The sequence below is a fragment of the Denticeps clupeoides genome, unplaced genomic scaffold, assembly GCF_900700375.1.
Source record: "Denticeps clupeoides unplaced genomic scaffold, fDenClu1.1, whole genome shotgun sequence".
Taxonomy (NCBI): Eukaryota; Metazoa; Chordata; class Actinopteri; order Clupeiformes; family Denticipitidae; genus Denticeps; species Denticeps clupeoides.
The window spans coordinates 29,136-50,863 of NW_021629797.1; the positions used below are offsets into that span (position 1 = coordinate 29,136).

The 21,728-nt window shown below is 45.3% G+C and overlaps 2 protein-coding genes and 2 long non-coding RNA genes across 5 annotated transcripts in view; 3 read left to right on the forward strand and 1 right to left on the reverse strand.

Moving 5' to 3' along the window:
- LOC114774354 (ankyrin-3-like) overlaps positions 1-1,972 on the reverse strand; it is a 30,571-nt gene extending 28,599 nt beyond the window's left edge. The window contains 1 exon segment of the mRNA XM_028966276.1: positions 925-1,972. Coding sequence (XP_028822109.1) covers positions 925-1,041 — 117 coding nt within the window. The 5' untranslated portion in view covers positions 1,042-1,972.
- Positions 1,973-13,200: 11,228 nt separating this feature from the next.
- Positions 13,201-18,320, forward strand: cdk1 (cyclin dependent kinase 1). Of its 2 annotated transcripts, none has more exons than XM_028966275.1 (8): positions 13,201-13,472; positions 16,372-16,423; positions 16,641-16,797; positions 16,974-17,097; positions 17,183-17,353; positions 17,526-17,689; positions 17,879-18,020; positions 18,193-18,320. In XM_028966275.1, exons 2-8 carry the CDS (start codon positions 16,387-16,389, stop codon positions 18,304-18,306), a joined length of 909 nt encoding a protein of 302 aa, XP_028822108.1. In that variant the 5' UTR covers positions 13,201-13,472; positions 16,372-16,386; the 3' UTR covers positions 18,307-18,320. The 2 variants fall into 2 exon arrangements, with proteins under 2 accessions (XP_028822108.1, XP_028822107.1); XM_028966274.1 differs by lacking the exon at positions 13,201-13,472 and adding an exon at positions 15,626-16,116.
- Positions 18,321-19,842: 1,522 nt separating this feature from the next.
- On the forward strand, positions 19,843-20,585 carry LOC114774357 (uncharacterized). The gene is made up of 3 exons (XR_003744794.1): positions 19,843-20,221; positions 20,318-20,469; positions 20,539-20,585. It is a non-coding gene; the product is annotated as an uncharacterized LOC114774357 (long non-coding RNA).
- Positions 20,586-20,591: 6 nt separating this feature from the next.
- Positions 20,592-21,283, forward strand: LOC114774358 (uncharacterized). Its single transcript, XR_003744795.1, has 3 exons — positions 20,592-20,649; positions 20,780-20,891; positions 21,175-21,283. It is a non-coding gene; the product is annotated as an uncharacterized LOC114774358 (long non-coding RNA).
- Positions 21,284-21,728: the final 445 nt, after the last annotated feature.

Below are 21,728 nucleotides of genomic sequence, written 5' to 3' on the forward strand. Positions count from 1 at the left end.
TGTTACGTTATGTTGTGTGACGTTGTGTTACGTTATGTTATGTTGTGTTATGTTATGTTGTGTTATGCTGTTACTCTGTGTGGATGTTATTTTTCACTCCATTGAGTTATGTTACATTACATTACATAATATTCATATTCTACACGGTGTATAACAGTTTTATTGTCCTGGTTTGTTTGTTAGTTTGGTCATTTATTCTAAATGGGCCATTTGAAGAGCCCATAGACTTCTACTCTGTTCTTCCTGTAAATGGTAAATGGTGTTTCCAAACACATGATCTCAATGTGTGTGTGCGTGATGCTACCAGTATTAATCCAATTAACAATGACATGCTTGAGTGCAGAGTATGAAGCCTCTCTTTGTGTGTATCTGTGTGTGTGTAAGAGAGAGAGAGAGATAGAGAGAGACAATACAGTTTTCCTTCACAAAGGGTCTCTACACCTGTGTTGTTCAGCAGCAGTGTCTGAAGCTCTGGTGTTCCTGCTCTCCCTGCTCTCTACATCTCCCATCTACAGAACAATCAATGCACCATCCATCCATCCAGAGCAAACATGAAACCTGAGTCCATCACATTCAAAAACCCAGAGATAATAAACACACACACACACACACACACAGTGGCAGATAAATATATTCCACACAACACTGAACTGTGTTCAGTGTCAGGATCACAAGAACCTCAGCAGAACGTTGACTCCTTCATACAGCAGCTGAGCTGATGTTCCCCCCCTTCATTACTGAACACTGGGCAGCACACATATCAATAAATCACATTCATATGCATTATGAAACACACAGACACACGTACACTGTTGAACACACAGCATCCTGCCATGTCCAAAAAAGAGCGGACACACACAGCTGTGTGTGTGTGTGTGTGTGTGAGTGAGAGAGCCACAGTCATGCTCCAGTGCTGCCTGCTACCTTTTTCTTTTGTTCACGTGAGTGTTTCCTGCTCTTCCTCTTCCTCTCCTTCTCATCCTCGATGGCATTCACATCCACATCCTTGTTCTTCTTCAGCTGGGACGCAGCATGAGCCATAGCGCACAATTCCCAAAGCCGGGAGAAATCCTGTTATTCCAGCCTGTCAGGTGACCCAGTAGATGCCCAAAGGAATGAAGAAAGGAAGGCTGTCCGTCTTCAGAGAGGAGCAGGCGAGCTGCTAGAAATCCACAGATCTTCATACAGACCGCCAGAGGAAAAGAAGAGGAGCAAAATGATGAGAGAAGATGTCCTGATCTCACAGTGCCTCGTGGAGACGGGAGGGGAGGACAGAAGAGGAGGACAGGAGAGAAGGAGGAGAGAGGGAAGGAGGAGGGAGAGCTGGATGGTGACACCAGCATCACCAGACGCGGAAGCAGGAGGAGGGGGAGGAGGAGGGAGGAGAGACCCGGTTACTACGGAAACCACGTTTTCTTTCTGCCCATCCACTCACAGGTCCTACCTGTGCCTACCTTCAGTGTACGTGTCTGTGTGTGTATGATTGTGTATGTGTCTGTGTGTACATATGATTGTGTGTGTGTGTATGATTGTGTATGAGTGTGTGGGTCTATGATTGTGTATATATGTGTGTGTGTGTGTATTTGTGTGTCAACAGCAGCAGAGGAAGAATGAATGTGAGAATGAGTATAGTGTGAGCTGGCAAGAGGGAGGGACATGTGTGTGTGTTCCTATATGCTACCCCCACCAGTTGGGAGTGCCTGGTGACGGGACGTGGTGGGGGAGGTGCGATTTTGTGGAGATTACATCTCGCTCCTCGGTTCTGGGGTCTGCAGAGCTGAGGAACGGACAAAAGCTCCGCCCACATTAATGGTCCATTTATTTACTTTTGTCCCCGGCAGCCAGCAAACACAGCGTCCATTATCCTCATCATCCTCATCATCCCAGATCTTTATCAGGAGGAGCTGCTCTCATTTCTACTGAAAAAGAAGTTGATTGTTTCACAAACACCACCATTCTTTATTTGTGTGTGTGTGTGTGTGTGTGTTAACAATGGCTGACTGGCTGGTGTCAATGAAATGCAGCAGCCATGTTTTTCTCTGTCCACCTGAATGTGGGTCCTGAGATGGAGCCGTCTGAGAAATTGCCTGTCTGTTTTATTCCTTCTCTCCTTCAGTTTGTGTGTGTGTGCGCGTGTGTGTGTGTGTGTGTGCTCTCTAGGATCAGAGAGCTCATGTACACAATGACTGAAAAGACCAAGGGCACCTGCCACAACGACACACAGGCGTGAAATTGTTTATTTCCACTCACAGTGACAGTGACCCCCATGCTGGGTGGAGCACCGGCCCCATAAGCTACTGCTGAGTGTCACTTTTCTGTTTTGTTGCCAGATGCAGACCAATAGTAGCGTTCAGGGTGGCAGCAGGAGCGAAGATCACAATGTAGTGGATCTGTCGCTCACTGCACTGCTGGACACTTATTTTCAGGGTCAATGTTCACAGTCTGGTGGTCTTACAGGATGTCAACAAACAAGAATAGAACAATTTCTCAGTAAAAACATCATAACTCTCATAATCTGCCATACACTGGTTCTAAGAAGAACACCCACAGGTTCTGCAGGTCCTCTCACTCACACACACACACACACACACTGACTGGTGCATTCTGGCTTCATCTTTCATCCTCGATCAATGACATTTCAATATAAAACTAATTATTATAAAACATATCTGTGATAGAACAGAATTGTCTGTATGGATGGATTTGCTTGAATTTTCTGGAAGATGAAGAATCTTGTTTTGATGATTTCTGAATGGATCAAAGTTGCCAGCAGTGGTGGCCTAGCAGGTAAGAAACCTGACTTGTTAATGAAATCACCGAGGTGCCACTGAGGTCCCCTTTATCAAGGTACCGTCCCCACACTCCGCTTTCATGGCTACACGCTGCGCATTAAGGGTGATGCGGGGTTAAATGCTGAGACATTGCAGTGTGTGTTGTGCTAAAGAACCACTTTCAGTAATATATATCAACATATATCAAGCTGAATAAAACCCTTAAACAACATTTTTAATTGTGAAGGGCATTAGGTTCACCAGATGACCTCCTCAAATTTAGATTTGTCCCTGTTTCCTGATGGGTGGACGATGCTGATGTTAATAAAGGAACATGATCGGCATGGTTCCTGCTGCTAGATCCCGGCATTTTCTGGAGTATTTCATCACATTCATCTAATTTCATTTTTATTCCTTTGTCTCCATGATGCTGCTGAACTGTGTCACAGCCTCTGGCGCCACCTGGCGGCTCTGCAGCTTCTGCTCAAACCCCTTCTGAAAATCTCTTAATAAATAGTCTCTGATCAACAGAGTTTTTATAAAAATCATCGTCCACCGGTAATATGTAGAGGATGGTCGTTTGGAAAAACCAATTTCACCGTCTGGAATTTTGAATGTTAAGATCATGCTCACGCGCCTTCCAATCTCGGTATAATATTTCTGTATAATTTAGAGCAAGAGAAACGCTTAACCTTCTTAAAAGTGTAACCAGCAGGTGATCTTACATAAGGAGGACATTCCAAGATTCCACAAAGCCGACATTTGAACCGGCAAGTCCCAGCAAATGCTTCCCAAATCACTTCCTTTATCCTCCTCCTTTTAAGCTCATAGTTAATCCGATAATGTTCACATTCCAGCCAGACGCTGACACACTTAATTAGACTAATCAGAGGCAATGTGAGGAACTCTGTGGAACGAACACGTTTCGGGGTGCTTCCAGTGTCTGAAGCAGGGATATGGGGTCACCCGCCTCTCACAGCTGCAGACCTCACGGTTTTAAATGTTCTGGCCGAATGTTGTCGGTATTAGAGAACAATTTGCGGGTTTTTACTGACGAACATGCTGCACAGCTTGTCCTAACGAAAAAAATGCCCTTTGGGAAAAGGTCAGAGGTTAAAGGGAGGGGTGCGATCTGTCTGTCAGGTTTTGGTGAAAGGTTAGGTTAGTGAAAGGTTGACGATGAGGGGCAGAATGTCAGAAAGATGACCTCCGACCTTTGGCTCATTTCATAACACAAAATAATCTGCAGACATGAACGATTCTATGTTTTGCTGCACATGATGATTTTTCAGAACCTGCCACCGTCCCACCTGTGATGTGGAGAAACTGTGTGTGTGTGTGTGTGTGTGTGTGTGTGTCTGCATGCCACGGCGACTCTCCAGAGTGACTTTTTCATGTAAAACTCATGAGCTTCGTGCATCCAGGTCACGTCCTTGCTGACGCTGCACTCTTTATATATTAATTGTTTTTTTTAAATCAAAAATTTTCAATCGTGAGAGCTGCACACAGGGTTTTTACTCTAGAAAAGCAGGTCAGTGTCACACGTCCCTCCATGTAAACCATGAATTCGTCCCTCACACGGTTTCACGTCCCTCCAGGAAGGAGACGGGGGGAGAAAATGGCCACGGCACATCAGCACTAACCCAGTTAGAGGAACTGGACTGGTGTGTGTGTGTGTGTGTGTGTGTGTGTGTGTGCTGGTGAGAGAGAGAGAGAGAGAGAGAGAGAGAGAGGGGGGATGTGTGTCAGTAAGGCTCAGGATGAAACCAGAACAAAGTGTCTTTACTCAGCCTGTCCACACGGGGGCAGAGCGAGAGCATGTGTCACACAGCGAACACGCCCACATCGCCACAAGAGTCTTCATTCTCCAGAAGCCACCACAGGAAGTCAACACACACACACACACACACACACACACACAACCACACACGGGTAAAATGGCTGCTGTCAAAAACACGTCTGAATTAGGAGGCGAGGAGAACTGGGCTCACATCGCAGTCTCAGTAAAATATTAATCAAAAGCTGAAAATGATAAATCTTACACACACACACACACACTCCGTGCTTGGCGGGAAGCAGAACAGATTGACCCTGTATGGGGCGTTCCCTACTCAGTCCAATCAGTTCCACATGAGTGTGTGTGTGTGTGTGTGTAGGAATTTTGAAAAGTCTGTATTAGATGGTCTGAACCATTCTGGTTCTGATCACCATGACAACGCGGTTCTAATATGGTTCTACCACATCTGCTTGTGTCTGTAAATGAATGGAATCGTGCAGCAGACAGTGCTGATGACGATGATGCTGGAGCTGCTTAATTCAAGGACATGGGTTGATGAAGCAGCAAGTAACGGAGCAAAGCGTGACGCGGACGCGTCCCACCAGTCCATGTTCCTGATAAATAAACTCGCAGGAGAACAGCAAGCGCCTCTGATTCAGAGAAGCAGCTTTTACTGGAAACGAATCCATTATTCCCCAACCACACACTCTCCAGCAGAGACACAGAGGAGCGATAAAAGGTCCAAACGATGCTGGTTCTTCAGGCTGCACGCCAACGTGGAACGCAGTGGAGATTGGGCGGATGGTAATGAGCGACACCATCAATCCTCCTCAACCACGACGAGGAAATCAGCCCATTACAGCTCTCCAGAAGAACCATAAAAGCACCTTCACTGATTGCAGCCGGACGTGATTGGTGGCGCTTGCTGAGGGATCTGGGGCTGGTGTGTCTGGTCAGTGAGGGCTGGTTTACGGATGGAGAGCAGCGGCCATGATGCCCCTGATCCCCAGACAGCGAGGAGACGACGAGAAGATGGAGAGGCAGCGTGGCGGCGTCACGAACATAGCAGCGTCGCTGCGGTGATGTCATCCCTTCATCCTGCTCTCGCCCCGGACAATGATGAACCTCATATCTGCTCTCCATGGCAACAGTCACAGAACCCTTAGAGACGGCTGGGATTTTCCATGAAAAACACATGCACGCACACACACTTCTACACTCACGCACAGACTCTGTAAGCTGCGGCTCCGTTAATTCAAATGATTTTCACTGCGTGGAATATTCAGCAGTGTTTGTGTCTCCATGTTGGCTCGGTTCTTGTGCAGCGGACGGTGGTCCTGGTGGGGAATGGAGACGCAGCACTGGGTGATGGTGTGGAAACATTGCTGAGATTAGAAGGTGCTAAACCTACAGCACATACAGCAGATTACAGCCCTAAGTGTGTCTGTGTGAATGTGTCAAAATCAGGGAATCTCAGAATCCGAGTGAATTTATGGCAGATTTCAGGTACCATGTAGGTCTTTGACGTCCTTCTCCAGAAGTAGCAGACAGACGTGATGAAGACTGGGATCCTATCTGGCATCTTCTACAGAGATAGAGCTGCACTCTGAGGCAGATGGTACCACACCAACCCACATTGTCCTCACTGAACACCAGGTTCTGGTTCATCCATTACAGATTGGCTAGAATTATGCCATTAGATGTAAAAGAAGCTGCTGAAATGTACATTGGTAATGACCTAGAACCTAAAATATTCCCTGTTTGGTGAGACCTGCGCCCACTGTTATGGTACAATAGGTGTGCAGATTGGAACCGAAAGCATATTCTGGGAAATTGGTTGGACACACACATCTGAGCACACACACAACCTGCTGCTTGCAACCCCCTCTCTACCTTCCAAAATGGCAATCACACACGCTCTCTTCCTCCCACTCCATCTATACTTACAGCGGGTGAAATAAGTATTGAATAATTCATTAGTACTTTCTAATTTTCTTAGTAGAAATATTTCTAAAGGTGGAATGGACATTAAATTCTCAACAGATATTATCAATAACCGAACCAATAAACACTAACAAACTATTGATGTCCATAAACTATGTGTAAATAAACAGAATGACACAGGGAACAAATAAAGAAAGAAAGGTGCAAAAAAACTTGGAAATTCATGACACCATCTGAAATCAGTCAGTAATTAGGAGGTAATCTGCTAATTAGGATTTAATAGGAATTAATATCAGATGTTTTAATCCCATCTGATGGCCTTTAATAATATGTCTTATTACCAAGGTGCACAAATAACAGTTCATGAAGGTTCCTGGGAGCAGGTTCTGTTGGGGCCATAACATCATTTCTCCATCACCATTTTAATATTCTATCACTCACACACTCGATTTTGTTAGTCCCATTACTCAGAGTCGTAGCTGCTGGAGCCCATCCCAAGACCAGCCTTCCACAGTACACACACCTACAGTCAATTCAGAGTCATCAATCCACCTGTTATACCTGACTTTGGATGGTGGGGGGAAACCGGAGAACCCGGAGATGACCTGCGCCAACACATGCAGGTAAATTACAAACACACAACGTCCGAGGTGGGATTGTGAGCCACCGTCACTGACCACCATGCTGGCATTTTATTACACTTCATTTATGTGTACTCTGTCCACATAAGTGTGGACTCTCCAGAAACCGACAGGGATCAATGGTGGTAGGAGCCTAGTAGTAGCCCATTCAGACATACTGTATGTGATTTTGGGCTATATACGAAATAAATGCTGTTGATGTTGTAACACACTCACATAAGAACTCACATAACAACACAAAGCAAGAGGTTCAAACCTCATTTACTACCATTGTGTCCCTGAGCAAGTCACTTAACCCTGAGTGTCTCCAGAGGGCACTGTCCCTGTAACTACTGATTGTAAGTCACTCTGGATAAGAGCGTGTGATAAAAGCGGTGAATGTAAATCAGTCACTGTTCTCCTGCATCTTCACCATTCCTCTCATCCATTTCAGCTCATTTCTCACTTCATGTCATCAACAGATCAGATGCCCTGTAGGTAGGACCTGGACACTGGACCTTCAGTCCATCAAGCTGTTTAATGTACTGAGATCATAAAGGCCAGAGTAGAATTTTTGATCTCATCCACAAGTTGTGAACCTGGCACCCCGTCTTTGTCCACATGGATGGATGGGTGGATGGATGGATGGAGAGCCTAATGAGTAAAGTGTTGTGTGGAGAAGGTTCTGAAGCAGGCTGCTGAGCACAGTTGAAACTGATTGTGGTGATCAGAGGTGATCAGTGTGCTCAGCCCACACTGCGTTTATGTAACAGCCTTCATATTCTCAGTCTATTTCAGTCCCTCACTCCCTCATTTACTCCCCACACCACACACAGGAGCAGGAGTAGAACATTCGAACTTAACTACATCATCTGCATCGTCTTAAGCAGACGCACCAAAGGACATCTACCTGTAATAAAGACACTAACTGAAACATACAAATATTAACAGAAAATAAATATGTTTCTTCATTAAATGTGACTGTGAATCAATCTACATTCATGCAGACGTACAAATGTCCTCCTCCCAGATAGGATCAGTGAAGCTCTCTACTGTCACCAAATGTGTGCACCAGAGAGCAGAAGCTCACTCCAGAAGTGTCCAGAAAACATATGATGATGTCTGATCAGGCAGAGCAGGGGTTCCTGGCCCCATTCCTGTCCCTAACACACTCTGATGAATCATTATTGACGTTCATCGTGCCTGTTGGATGGCTGAAACACTCTCTCAGGAGGTTCTCCAGCATCAGCGGTTGATGGTTGAAGAGCTTCTGAGATGTAAATTCATGGCAGGTATGTGAAAATACAAACCACACAAAGCCTTTTGTGAACTTAGTCAACAACATGAAGCCCACATGAAAAAGCAGCTGTGTTAGTTGCCACGGCAACAGAATGACTGTGTGTTCTGCCAAGACAAAATGAGAGCAGAAGCCCATCAGTTCTAACATTCCATAGTTAGTAACGGAGAAACGTTTGGGTAGCAAATATTTCTTCAGCGAGTTCAGCTCTTCTCCAGCCCTCCACGTGTCACATTCCTCTCCAGACACCGGAGAAGCCAGCGCCGGAGCATGTGAAGTGGGAAACAGAACCATGTGAACTGCTGTGTGTCCGTCCATCCACCTTTTCTTCTATCGAACAGTGTTTTGTATTGTTCCTGAAACCTGAAACAGGGTTCTATTTCTACTACAGTCGGACTCTTGCATGCTTCATCCTGTTTCTCTGGTTCTATATTGAACAATTGCTTCTGATCTGGCATCAGTTTGGTGGACATTAACGCCACTCTGTCGCATTTTTACTTTGAGTAAAAATGGACACATGCTGAGTGAGCAACACTGGAATGTCCAACTCAAATGGCGCTTTCCGGTATCTGGCTTATGAAATGCTTCTTAGTTGATGATAAACATAACAAATGAAACAAAGCTCCACTTACAGTACAGGCCAAATAGCCGCCCTTTGCTCTGATTACTGCTTTGCACTCTCTTGGCATTCTCTCGGTGAGCTTCAAGAGTCTTGAAGGAGTTCCCAGAGGTGTTTAGCACTTGTTGGCCCCTTTGCCTTCACTCTGCGGTCCAGCTCACCCCAAACCATCTGGACTGGGTTCAGGACCGGTGACTGTGGAGGTCAGGTCTCCACTTTTTGTTAAGTACATAACTCCACATGTGTTCATTCATAGTTTTGATGCCTTCAGTGAGAATCTATTAACGTAAATGGTCATGAAAATAAAGAAAACACATTGAATGAGAAGGTGTGTCCAAACTTTTGGCCTGTACTGTATATTCCAGGGGCCTGTCTATTGTGGTAAAGGGGTTAGGGGGCGGGGTTCTGCAGGGTCTCGGATGACTTCATTCAGATACTTGTGACAAATGTAAATGAGAAATAAATGAAAGTTTACTTCTGGTGTGAACTCCCAGCAACTTCCTCCCTGGTCAGCAGAAGGTGCCGCTGGGAGCCTGCAGTCTTGAGGCGGCGTGCAGATAAGGTGCTGGATCAGCGAGCTCCTCTCGGGTGAAATATGCAGGACAGGTGTCTTAGGCCAGTGCTTTCCAGTGCTGTGCTGCAGTTCTGCCTCCCAGGGAGGAAAGCGTCCATCAGTCACAACGCTGCGCGTTTGGACGTTAAGCTCCCTTGCACATTTTCCTGTGACTGTACCAGATGATGGCTGATGGGGAGGTAGGTTCTGTCAGCAGCACCTCCATCACCTCAGAGCTCATGAGGGTGGAGAGTCTCCCAGGCTGTTGATAGAATAGTGGAATACTAGAGTATTGGAACACTCTGTATATGAGCTGCGCGTGTCTGACTAGCATCATTTCTGTCCTGCTGTATGGCAGAGAAGAATCCAGGATGCATGTCGTTTCATGTTGGTACCACTGCATCGTTGAGGATTCCTCGAGAAGAAAACCAGACGGAGCTGTGAACACAGCCACTGGGGATGCAGGTGACAGTGTATTACTTTTACCAGGTCGACTGTGTGGCAATCGCCAGACCGGCTTATCTGCAGAAGGCCGAAGAAAACCGAGGAAGAACAGATGGAGCTGTGACTAGATCATTAATTTCAAGATGACAGTAAAACAGGGAATAATTATATTAAGAATCTCGTCTTATTTAACTGACAAAATGATCAAATAATGTTAATATTTTAGAACAGAGCTGGAATTAGCACAGTGTGTACTGATTCCACTCCATTCCCCAACCCGCTGTCCCCAGACTACAGGACACACCTTCCCGTCACTCTGCTGTCACAGGCATGGAACATGCAGAGAACCCCTCCATCTGTGTGTGTGTGTGTGTGTGTGTGTGTTCTGTGTCTCTCTTCATGTTTGCGTTGCTCTAATCCCCCGCGCTGTCAAACGGAAACAACACAACACCAGAGACCCTAATCCTCGACACACGTAGACACACACGTACGATCACAAACTGGTCATTCTCCCGAGTCTCCAGGATCCAGCGTACAAAAACACGCAGCAATGAAATACTGGAAGCAAAAAGAACTTCCGTCACCAAACCCGTTCAAAGCAAAAACTTAAACATGAAGTGATAATTAGAATTCAGTAGAAATTCTTTAAAATAATCTGTATGAGATGAATTTCATGGTTAATCATTACAGTTTAATAGTGTCGGCACGACCCCCACACAGTTGCATGTTAATGTTTGTTCTATTTTTCATTTTAAAATGTTTCTCCAGGTCATATTGTTTCATCATTTCTATGATGAACCCATTTTCCAGACTCTCCTTTCCTCCCTTTTACCCCCTCCTCTCACTCGTCTCGCGCTTCTCAGTCTTGCAGGAGAACCCTCTTGTTGCCATGGTTACAATCATTAACACATCTGGCATGGTTATCAGTTAGCGGCACCCATGTTGGACCACACACACACACACACACACACACACTCACACGACACACACAGGCACAGATATGCTTGGATTCATATGAAAACGCTGTCTAGATATCAGCAGATGAACCCAGTGCAGCGCAAACAACAGAAAACTGTGTGTGGAGTCGTTACTGAGCACAGCGTCCAACGAGAAAATGAGAGAACGAGGGGGGAGCAGAGGGAGAGAGAAAAGGGGAGAGGGAGAGACCGAGGGAGAGAGAAAGGAGGAGAGGGAGAGAGCGAGAAAAAGGTAGAGAGAGCGGTAGAGAACGAGAGAGGGAGGGAGGTAGAGAGAGAGAGAGGAAGAGAGAGAGGTGAGATATCAGACTCGAACGGATGACAGATGCAGTTTTGCTCATGATTTTATTTGTTTATGTTTACCTGGTGGCTGTGGGTGGAGTCTAAAGATTTCGACCAATCACATTCCAAACCGATTAGGAACAGGAGAACTGGGCTGGGTGCAAGTGCTAGAACTGATTTAACCGGACCTGGTTCTGTTTGGTTATATTTATTTAAACATTCAAAATTAATCTGGCTAATGAGCTTCAACTGTTAATCCATTTGTAGTTATTAATGATATTAAAAAAATAATTTATTCTAATTTACCAGAACTTCTGCAATCTAATTTCATGCTTCAGTAAAGGTCTTAAGAACATAATAACGGTAAGTAATGCTCTGGCCGCAGTTAGCAGAATTCGCGGTGGAAGGAGAGGCTGCAGCTGCAGCCAAATCACATTCATCTCTGCCCTTTCAGCTCAAACATCCACAATCCGCCTCCAGGAGAAGAACCCTCCACACAAACCCAGAGGTACTGAGGTTTACCGGTTAGTGCGTGACAAGAACAGTTCTGTTAGAACCGTGCACTATTTCAGGGTCAGCAACAGGTTGGAATCTTAAGAATCTATTCTAATTAGAACAGAATGAAAGGTTAAAATGTGACCTTTGACCTTTGGTGGTATCCCTAGGCTGGGACTCATCACTGTCCATGTTGCCTTTTCAGCTCCTGTTTAGTTGAGCTAAACATGCACAAACACACACACACACACACACACACAGGCTTGTGATGAGCGCGGTTCTACACGCCTTTAATTACAGAGGGAGGCGCTGCGTCCCCCCAGGCAGACGCAGAAGAAGAGAACTGCCTGGACGACTTCTGTCAATCATGGAAAATCACACACACACACACAAACACACAAATAAACACACACTTTTGTGTGTAATTGCTGTTTGCTCTGCTATGTGTGGTCAAACCCACAGTCACGCAAGCAGCAGAACAAAGAGATCAATGGAAACGGTAAGAAAACAGAATCGTCTAAAGAGAACAGAACCATGTAAATAGGACAGAACCATCACATAAAAAGAACCGTTTATAAAGAATAGACCCATCAGAAGAAAACAGAACCATCTGATAAGAACAGAACCGTCTGATAAGAACAGAACCGCCTAAAGAAAACAGAACCGTCTGATATGAACAAAACCGCCTAATGAATACAGAACCATCGGAAGAGAACAGAACCGTGTGAAGAAAACAGAACCATCAGAAAAAACAGAACCGTCTGATAAGAACAGAACCGCCTAAAGAAAACAGGAACGTTGGAAGAGAACAGAACCGTCTGAAGAAAACAGAACCATCAGAAAAAAACAGAACCGTCTGATAAGAAAAGAACCGCCTAAAGAACACAGATCCTTCTATAAAGAACAGAACCGTTAGAATAAAACAGAACCATCTAAAAAGAGCAGAATCGTTAGAAGACAACAGAACCGCCTAAAGAAAACAGAGCCATCCGAAGAAAACAGAACCACCGGAAGAAAACAGAACTGTCTGAAGAGAACAGAACCATCTAAAGAGTACAGAACCGTCTGATGAGAACAGAACCTCCTGCTCAGCAGGAGTGGACTGGTTCCTGACTGAGCTCCAGACACAACAAGTGAGTTCCAGTGAATCTCTTACCTTCTTCCCTTTCTTCTTCCTGTGCGCTGCTTTCCCGCTCCCTTTATCTTTGGCTTCCTCGCTCATTTTGGGAGTTCCGGCTGGAATCTCCTCAAGATTCCCTTCATTGCAGAAGAAGAGTCTGGGCTGGAGCCATCCAAGGTGTTCTTCTGTTCTGTAAATCCACACCAGAGTCCAGGAGAAATAAAAACTGCTTATCCTCTGAGTGTGTGTGTGTGTGTGTGTGTGTGTGTGTGTGTGTGTGTGTGTGATCGAGTGAATGAGGAAAGAGACGGACTGATGCTTCTATGTACACTCACACACACTCACACACACCATCTCTCTCAGGGTGTGGAGAGTGAGAGAGAGAGAGAGAAAGAGAGAGAGACGGGCGGTGGAAATGAGAAGAGGTGGAATGGAAACATAAAAAAGAATAAAAGATAAAAGAAAAAAAATCAAGTGGAGAAGGAGGCTGGTCCTGTTGAGTGGAGCCTCTGCTGCCTACCTGCTTTCGGTAGCAGAAGAACCAGTGACGAAGAGGAGGAGGATGAGGAGGAGGTATGGAGATCTCTAGCTGCTGTTTTTTGCACGTTTGCTCGCTGGCTCTTCTATTAAATGTGACACTCTGAGCTTCAGATGCCCATGGGGGGTGCAGGTCCAGACCACCAAGCCTCGGGCTGTTCCAGAAAAAGAAGCCTCCTCAAGATGTCTGTCAACAGATCAGTTTACTTGAAGCACAGGGGCAAGAGAGCTGAAGGCCACGCCCAAAACACACACACACATTCAACTTACATTTAAACACGGGAGGAAAAGTTGAAAAATGGATGGAATGTGGATGGTTATTTTACAGGTGCTCCGCCCATATGTGTTCCAGAGAAGGTGTAGCTCCGTTTCTCCACCCTGTTTCACTGCTATCACCCAGAGTTTAATATCATCTGCAATAACAGTATCAAGAGCAGAATATTGGGGATTCAAACCCAAATCTTATTTATATACATTACATAAATGTATTATAAAATGTGTTATTAAACAGGAGGGTGATGGGCGTGGCTGTAACAGACAAAAGCTTTTCACCAGGCATTCTCCATCCCTCTGTCTCTTTCACACTCAAACACACACACACATTTAATCTTTCACCTCCCTCGGTCTCTCTGTGCCACATCTCATGATGCACAGGTTCACACAAAGGGACAGGCGGATCCACGGGAGCGGCACTTTCTAACCTATACTGACACCTGCTGCTCAGAACAGGAACTGGTTATCTCTCTCTCTCTCTCTCTCTCTCTCTCTCTCTCTCATACACACACACACGGACACACACACAGATACAGATACAGCCTCCCGGTGCCATCACTATTAGCTTCTTCTCTTGAACCCAGAGTTGACTGCTCTCCTCAATGACTGCCAAATGTTTTTTGACAAAAGGCCTTTCGCCTGTTGCAGCTCCACACATGATTTTGTGATTCGGGTGAACATTTACAGCATTTATCAGACGCCCTCATCAAAAGCGACTTACAATCAGTAGTGGTAGTAAGTGGGACTTGAACCTGGGTCTTCTGGTTCATAGGCGAGTGTGTTACCCACTAGGCTACTACCACCCTGTGTGAAGTGGAATTTGTGCTCTTCTTTTCCTGGTTGTGTTGTTGTGTATATGACGATGCAAGTTCATTGGGGGGGGTTGTCTGGTCTGCTTGCACCCTATAAGTGTTTGTGAGGTTCATATACAAAGTGGACTCGGCCTCCTGTCCCTTTCTTTGGTAGTGGGGACGTGTTGGCAGCATTTCACCCATCACACCAACTTTATTGAGTAGCTACATGCCACATGATGCAGGTTTCATCACAGGCATTTAGTAATGTATCATCATCAGATCAATAGGCATAAAAATAAAAAAAAGATACATCATTACACATTACTCTGTTACATCAGAAAAAAACAGAACCGTCTGATAAGAACTCAGAACACTGTTTTCATCAGATGAATAGGGGAAAAAATATTAACACTACAGAGAAATAAAAAAAACGATACATCATTACACGTTAACCTGTTACTAGTAAACTAGATTTGGAGTAGAAATAACTATAAGGTGTAATCATATTTCACTAGCAGTGTGAGTTCACCTCAGTGTTAAAGATTTTTACACATTTCATTGTAAATTCTGATACTAAACTGAGCAGAATTCAGAATCAGAATCGTATTTATTGTGCAAGTACCGAGTAGAAGAAAACAACAACAATGTGTAAGGATGTGTGTAAGTGTTATTTGTACAAGGTGTAGAATATGTTAATAATATATATATATGTACACACACACACAATATAAATATTAAATATATGTATGAATGTACATTGGTCTATAAGTGTGTATAGATGAGCAATGTGCAGTACAATATAATAGACGAAAAATCTAAATCTTATAAACAGAGTGTACATAAGAGTGTATATACAGTGCAGTGCAATGTTAGAATTCGCCAGTAATCGAGTAAATTTTCCTGCGATCCTGAGCGGGACCGGGTGTTAAAATCAGCTCTTTACGCGTAACACCGACACTGAAGTCAGTCTGTTACGGTGCGGCACAGTGGGGTGGCTGGTGCGGGAGAGTCTGGGGACGTCGGGGGGCCACGACTGGGCTATGGTTGTCCAGTTTGGAGGTGTCTGTGTTGAGGGAATCGACGTGAGGGTGTTAGTAGCCCAGTGGGTAACATACTCTCCTATGAACCAGAACAGCCAGGTTCAAACTACCATTTTTTACTTCCATTGTGTCCCTGGGAAAGACTCTTAACCCTAAGTTGCTCCAGGGGGGGACTGTCCCTGTAACTACTAATTGTAAGTTGCTCTGGATACGGGCGTCTGGTAAATGCTGTAAATGAGACTGGACAAAACATGCGGGAATAGTCCACGGTCTCCCCAGATGTCACCCGCATAACCTGACATCTGTGACCGGATGTTGTTTTATTACATTACTCCCTCCAAATGCCTGATTTCAGATCAGTCGGGCCGCTCCAACCACAGCAGGTCTCCCGTCAGCCCCCGCGGTCCGCTGCCGCGAGCCGCCTGCCGGTTGGCTGCTTTCGAATCCCTGCGGTGACGTGATTGGTCCGTTTTGAAACGCGTCTGCGCGGTCAGTTAAAAGCTGGAGTCTCTGCAGAAAGGCTCGTTCTTTTAGGTTCAGATTAGAAAAGTTGACCAAAGTCTCCGTAAAGAGGTGAGTATTAAATTCATTCCTATATGATTCGGTCGCAATTAATCTTATTTGTTTTTTTAAGCATGAATGATTCGAGTTGAAATGGGTTTTGTAAGTGAAGTTGTAATGTTCGTCATGAAGAGAAATTTACTAGTATTACCGGGTAGTTCACTATAAACCATTCAGCGAAGCGTTGTGTTGTGTGGAGATGAGCCGTCGTCTAGGCTCCTGTCATTTGTCTGGATATTTATTCAAGTGAACTGATGATCTCTGCAGCTTCCTTCGTTGGGGATGGAAGACTACCTGAAGATAGAGAAGATCGGGGAAGGTAAAACGAGAACGTGGTGATTACGGTGATGATTGTGATCTGTAGCTGCTGGTGTTTTTTTAATACTTGGGGAAATGGCTTCTTTGTGTGAAAGTTTAGATTAACTTGGTTTCCAGTAGGTTAGTACAGGCTTTTCCTTCATGACGTTTTATTTTATTATTATTTGCTTGATTGACCCTTTTGGAACCCTCTTCTGGTTCTTCTCTGTTCTCCACAGGTACGTATGGTGTAGTCTACAAGGGCCGACACAAGTCCACAGGACAGGTGGTGGCCATGAAGAAAATCCGCCTGGAGAGCGAGGAGGAGGGTGTGCCCAGCACCGCCGTGAGGGAGATCTCGCTGCTGAAGGAGCTTCAGCATCCCAATGTTGTGCGGTAAGACTGCTTGAACCACAGACACGCATTTACCGCTCTTATCCTGAGCCACTAACGATCAGTAGTGTCCAGGACAGTCCCCCTGGAGACACTCTTGCTCAGACATGATAGTAGTATGTGCAGTTTAAACCCTACCTCCTCAAATCTCACCCGTCTCTCATCCTGGTTCTCTTTAGGCTTCTGGACGTGTTGATGCAGGAATCTAAACTCTACCTTGTTTTTGAGTTCCTGTCCATGGACCTGAAGAAATACCTGGATTCCATACCTTCTGGACAGTACATGGAGCCTATGCTGGTCAAAGTAAGATCTGATGAACCCTGATCTGCAGGTTTATAGCAGCTCTGTGCTACACTAGTTTTGATGGACTCTTGTCTTTGTTCTCCAGAGCTACCTGTACCAGATTTTGGAGGGCATCTTGTTTTGTCACTGCCGGCGTGTTCTGCATAGAGACTTGAAACCTCAGAACCTGCTGATTGATAATAAAGGGGTCATCAAGCTGGCAGACTTCGGGCTGGCAAGAGCCTTTGGGGTGCCAGTGAGGGTGTACACACACGAGGTACACCCCTCTTCTGTCTGCTTTATTTCAGACTGTAGAAAGGTTCTAGGGTGCATAATCCAATCACACTGCATTCTTATAGTCACTATCTGTTCCAGAGGAATGTGAAATATGAGAACTCTGGCTCCTGGTTTCATGCCATGGCTTCTGAGATATGTGTGTATGTATATAGGTTGTGACTCTGTGGTACAGAGCTCCAGAAGTGCTCTTGGGAGCTTCTCGTTATTCCACTCCGGTGGACGTATGGAGTATTGGGACCATCTTTGCTGAACTTGCTACGAAGAAGCCGCTCTTCCATGGGGACTCTGAAATCGACCAGCTCTTCAGGATTTTCAGGTGAACTCAGAACATTGTTCTTTCCCAGAATGTGTTTACAGTATGAAAGGATGCCGGGGGGCATGAGACCTGATTTCACCAAACCTCTAATGTAAAAGCAGCGGGAAATCGACACAATGACGTCACTCAACGTACAAGATCACTAAATATTCATATATTCTTGTGTAGAAACTGATGTTCCTTTTGTAGGACTCTGGGGACGCCCAACAATGACATCTGGCCAGATGTGGAGTCACTGCCTGACTATAAGAACACGTTCCCCAAGTGGAAATCGGGGAACCTGTCAACGATGGTGAAGAACCTGGATCAGAATGGGATTGACCTGCTGGCGGTAAGATGTGGGGTGGGGCTTCTCATGGTGTCATATGATCAGCTTCCCTTTTTTTTTTTTTTTTTTTTTTTGAACCTGTTTACTCGTGTCTGAAATACTGTAGCTTGACTGAATTGTTCTGAAACTGACTGTGTAGTCCTTCGAAATAAAACGGTCCTTTCCTCCCCTGTAGAAAATGCTGATCTATGACCCCCCGAAACGCATCTCCGCCAGACAGGCGATGGTGCACCCGTACTTTGATGACCTGGATAAGAGCACGCTGCCTGCCAGCAATGTGAAGATGTGATGTTCTGCAGCGCCATCTGTCTGTCGTTTGTCAGAGTTTACACTTCATGCTTCTGAATTTGTTTGTTTGTTTGTTTGTTTGTTTTTTCTTCTGAACGTTTCCTGTTTTGTAAATAAAATATTTGTGTAAATACAAGTTCTATATCTTTCCAACCTGAAGTAAACTATTTACGGTTTACTCCGCTGCTTGCTTTTGTCTCTTTGTGCCTGGAACTGAATATGGGGTGAAGGCCTGGCGCTGGTTTTAAAGTGCTGAACCTCAGTGAACTAAATCACAATTTCCTGCATCAAGTTCTTTAGGCTCTTGTAATCGCCAAATTTTAATTTTGGTCTACCGATACTCAAAGTTCTGCAAAGAACTGTTCTGGTCGGCTCCCTGCTTTATGTAGGCCACCCACGCCCTGTACAAAGTCTGCCATTCCCCTCACATGGAAGATTAAAGTGGAACAAAGAGCCACGCCTGCAACCACTGCACAAACTGCAGAGCTGGCGAGCAGATTCAGGTTCAGAAGTTCTACTGTCTAGAGATTTTTGATCTGTTTTTGAGGTTGTCCTGCCCAGTGGAATACTGGTTTTTGTGCTAGTTCGGAGGTTCTTCTGCAAGGAGTAGCACTGATTCTGATTTTCAGCGGCCATGTCCATCTGTATGGGAAAGCTGGTTCTCTACTACACCCTCCTTGGCCTTTGCACGTCGCAGAGAGCCTGGATCCGTGGCCTGAACCATGTCGACCAGAAGGTCCAAATGCCCGGGAGGTACTGCGACCCCCTGAGCAACAACAGTTCTGCGGGATCCGTCACCCAGGTCCGTCTGACTGGTTTTACTGGTGGACCAGTACAGGATTGTTCGCTTTATTTCGGGTTATGATTTGAGTGGAATATGAGTTTCACAACTTTTTTTTGTTACCCGGTCAGAGTCTAACGTTTCCACTGGAATTCCTGAATTATGGAATATACTATGTCTGCTTTATTGTCATTCCCACCACTGTGCAGTCAGGTTGTATCTGATGTGCGCCTGTGGGGTGTGTGTGTGTGTGTGTTCATGACACACAGCGCTGTGGCCCCGGGTACTACAGGCAGAGGAAGGGGGCTCTCAGGGACACCTGTGTCCCCTGCAGCTGTAACGGCCTGTCCTCTGAGTGTGATCCGCTGACGGGGAGATGTCTGGTGAGTTCTGCTGTTGGTCCGGTTATGGTTCTAGTCGGGTTATAAATAAACCGATTTTTTATTATTTTTTTTGGTCGTGTTTCAGTACTGCAAGTACAATACAGCAGGTGACCGCTGTGAACATTGCGCCCAGGGTTACTATGGCAACGCCGCTCTTAGGACTTGTCGTCTGTGTCCGTGCCCTTTTACAGATTTGGCCAATAGGTTTGTGTTCATGACTGAACTGAATCGTGAGAAGATGAACTCGTGACAGAGATGATATGTCTGGATTTCTGGATTTTTACAGCTTTGCGCTTGGCTGCCTGGACACTGGTATGGATGTTGAATGTGTCTGTAAAGCAGGTTACTCTGGACACCGATGTGAAAAGTATGTTTACCTCGATCAACAGCTCTAGGCTGCTCCTGGGGTTAAAGGTCAAGTAGATTATTTGCATGATTTTTAAAATGCAACTCATTTTACAACTGATATAAAATAGAGGTGAATCATGCTGAGCATCATGCCCAGGTCTACACTCACTTTCCTTTCCTGCCGGGAAGGTGCTCACCTGGTTACTATGGTAACCCTCTGGTACCAAACGGGAGCTGCCAACCATGTGCCTGTGACAGTGGGACGTCATGTGATCCGGTGACCGGTGGTATGAGTCTGGTGCTCATCACTCCATCACACTCATCTTCAGTTGTCTGATCATTTCCGTACATTTCTCTTTATTTCGTAACAGAATGTCTCAGTGACCAACCTGCCGACTGCCTAGGTCTGTCACATCGGTCATCACACACACACACACACACACACACAAACACACATTAGTGATTTCTTATTGAAGTTATAATTTTTCTCCTGGTGCCAGAGTGTGACAGCTGTGTCCAGGAGTTGATGGACGAGCTGGAGCCCATGGAGGCAGAGTTGTCAGATTTAATGTCCAGACTCAACCACCTGAATGCCAGTTTAGCCTTGCAGGGTGAACTGAAGAGGCTGGAAGGTGCCATCACCTCCACAAAGGTACCTAATGAAGTCCTCAACGTGAATTTGAACACAGGCTGAATTTTAAATACATGCTTCTCTGCTCAGGTCCTGGTCAGACTGTACAGTGCAGGTGTTTCTGGTCTGGTGTCAAAGGTCAAAGATCTTCAGGTGGATGTGGAGAATGCTGATGAGGACTTGATCTCACTCAATAATAAGGTATAGAACGAGATATCAGTTAGGTCTTTCTGATGAGAGAGAGAGATCTTCCCACTGAGGTCAGCTAATGGTGATGTTTGTTTGGTACTGAATGTCTGTATTACAGAACATTTCGCTTGTTTCTGTGCAGGGAAAGTCTGCGTCATCCAATGTGCTCAAGGCTCTGAAAAATGTAGACCACACCAGGCGAAGAGGCCAACACCTGCTTTCCAAAATAGAGGCGCTTTCAAAGAAAATTCAAGGTGAGGTGCTTCCTCTGAGCAAGTGAGGGTCCATCTCTGGAATCAGTTATAAGTAGTGGAGCCAAGGAGACTACAGACAGCAGCGAACATCAGACTCTGTGTCTGACAGTGAAGGGCGGTGAGACTCTTAGTAAAGCTTGTTTTAAAAAAAAAAAAAAAAAGATGTAAGAAGGTCAGAGGTCAGAACTGTTGGAATAAGTCAATTCACTGTGCAGGTAATTTAATACAACATTAAATTCGAAATCAAAAATTAAAACTGAACAATATTGTATTTTTCAATAAGTAATAGACACTTTCAGCTATATCCAGTGAAAAATCCTTCACCATCAGACTTTCTGAACCGGATGAACTTCACGACTGGTGACCACCTGAAAGAGGCGATGCGCCTGGTGGAGATCATGAGGAGGCAGAACTGCCGTCGCCAGGGGAGACGCGCCCGACAAGAGCAGCAAGAGTCCCACAAACGTGAGGAGCCCCGCCCGGCTTTCATATCAGACTGAATAAACAGTTACCAGAACGCAGAAACAAGCGTCTCCAGTTGGTTTAAGGAGTGTGTTCAAAGCATTCTGGGTAAATTTGTACTGTAAAACATAAGTTACATAACTAATGTTCTTGACTGTAGTAGAACATTTACCTCTGTGTTTTATGAAAAACTTTAAGGTAGCAGTAGTGGTGTTTCCGGCTTGGATTCTGACCAGCATGTCCCCACTTCTTCCACAGTTCTGCACCAAATACAGAAACTTCTGGAAACTCTGGCCACAGCTGCTGACATTGGAAACTCGATCACAGCTAATTTGGCAAAGCTGATGGATCTGCAAGAGGCACTGGAACATGCAG

Excerpts from the sequence above, each read along its gene's own strand:
- cdk1 (XM_028966275.1), top strand. The coding sequence starts at position 16,387 with ATGGAAGACTACCTGAAGATAGAGAAGATCGGGGAAG. Across the intron at positions 16,798-16,973 it reads CAGCATCCCAATGTTGTGCG|GCTTCTGGACGTGTTGATGC; the intron begins GTAAGACTGCTT and ends GGTTCTCTTTAG. Across the intron at positions 17,690-17,878 it reads CAGCTCTTCAGGATTTTCAG|GACTCTGGGGACGCCCAACA; the intron begins GTGAACTCAGAA and ends TTCCTTTTGTAG.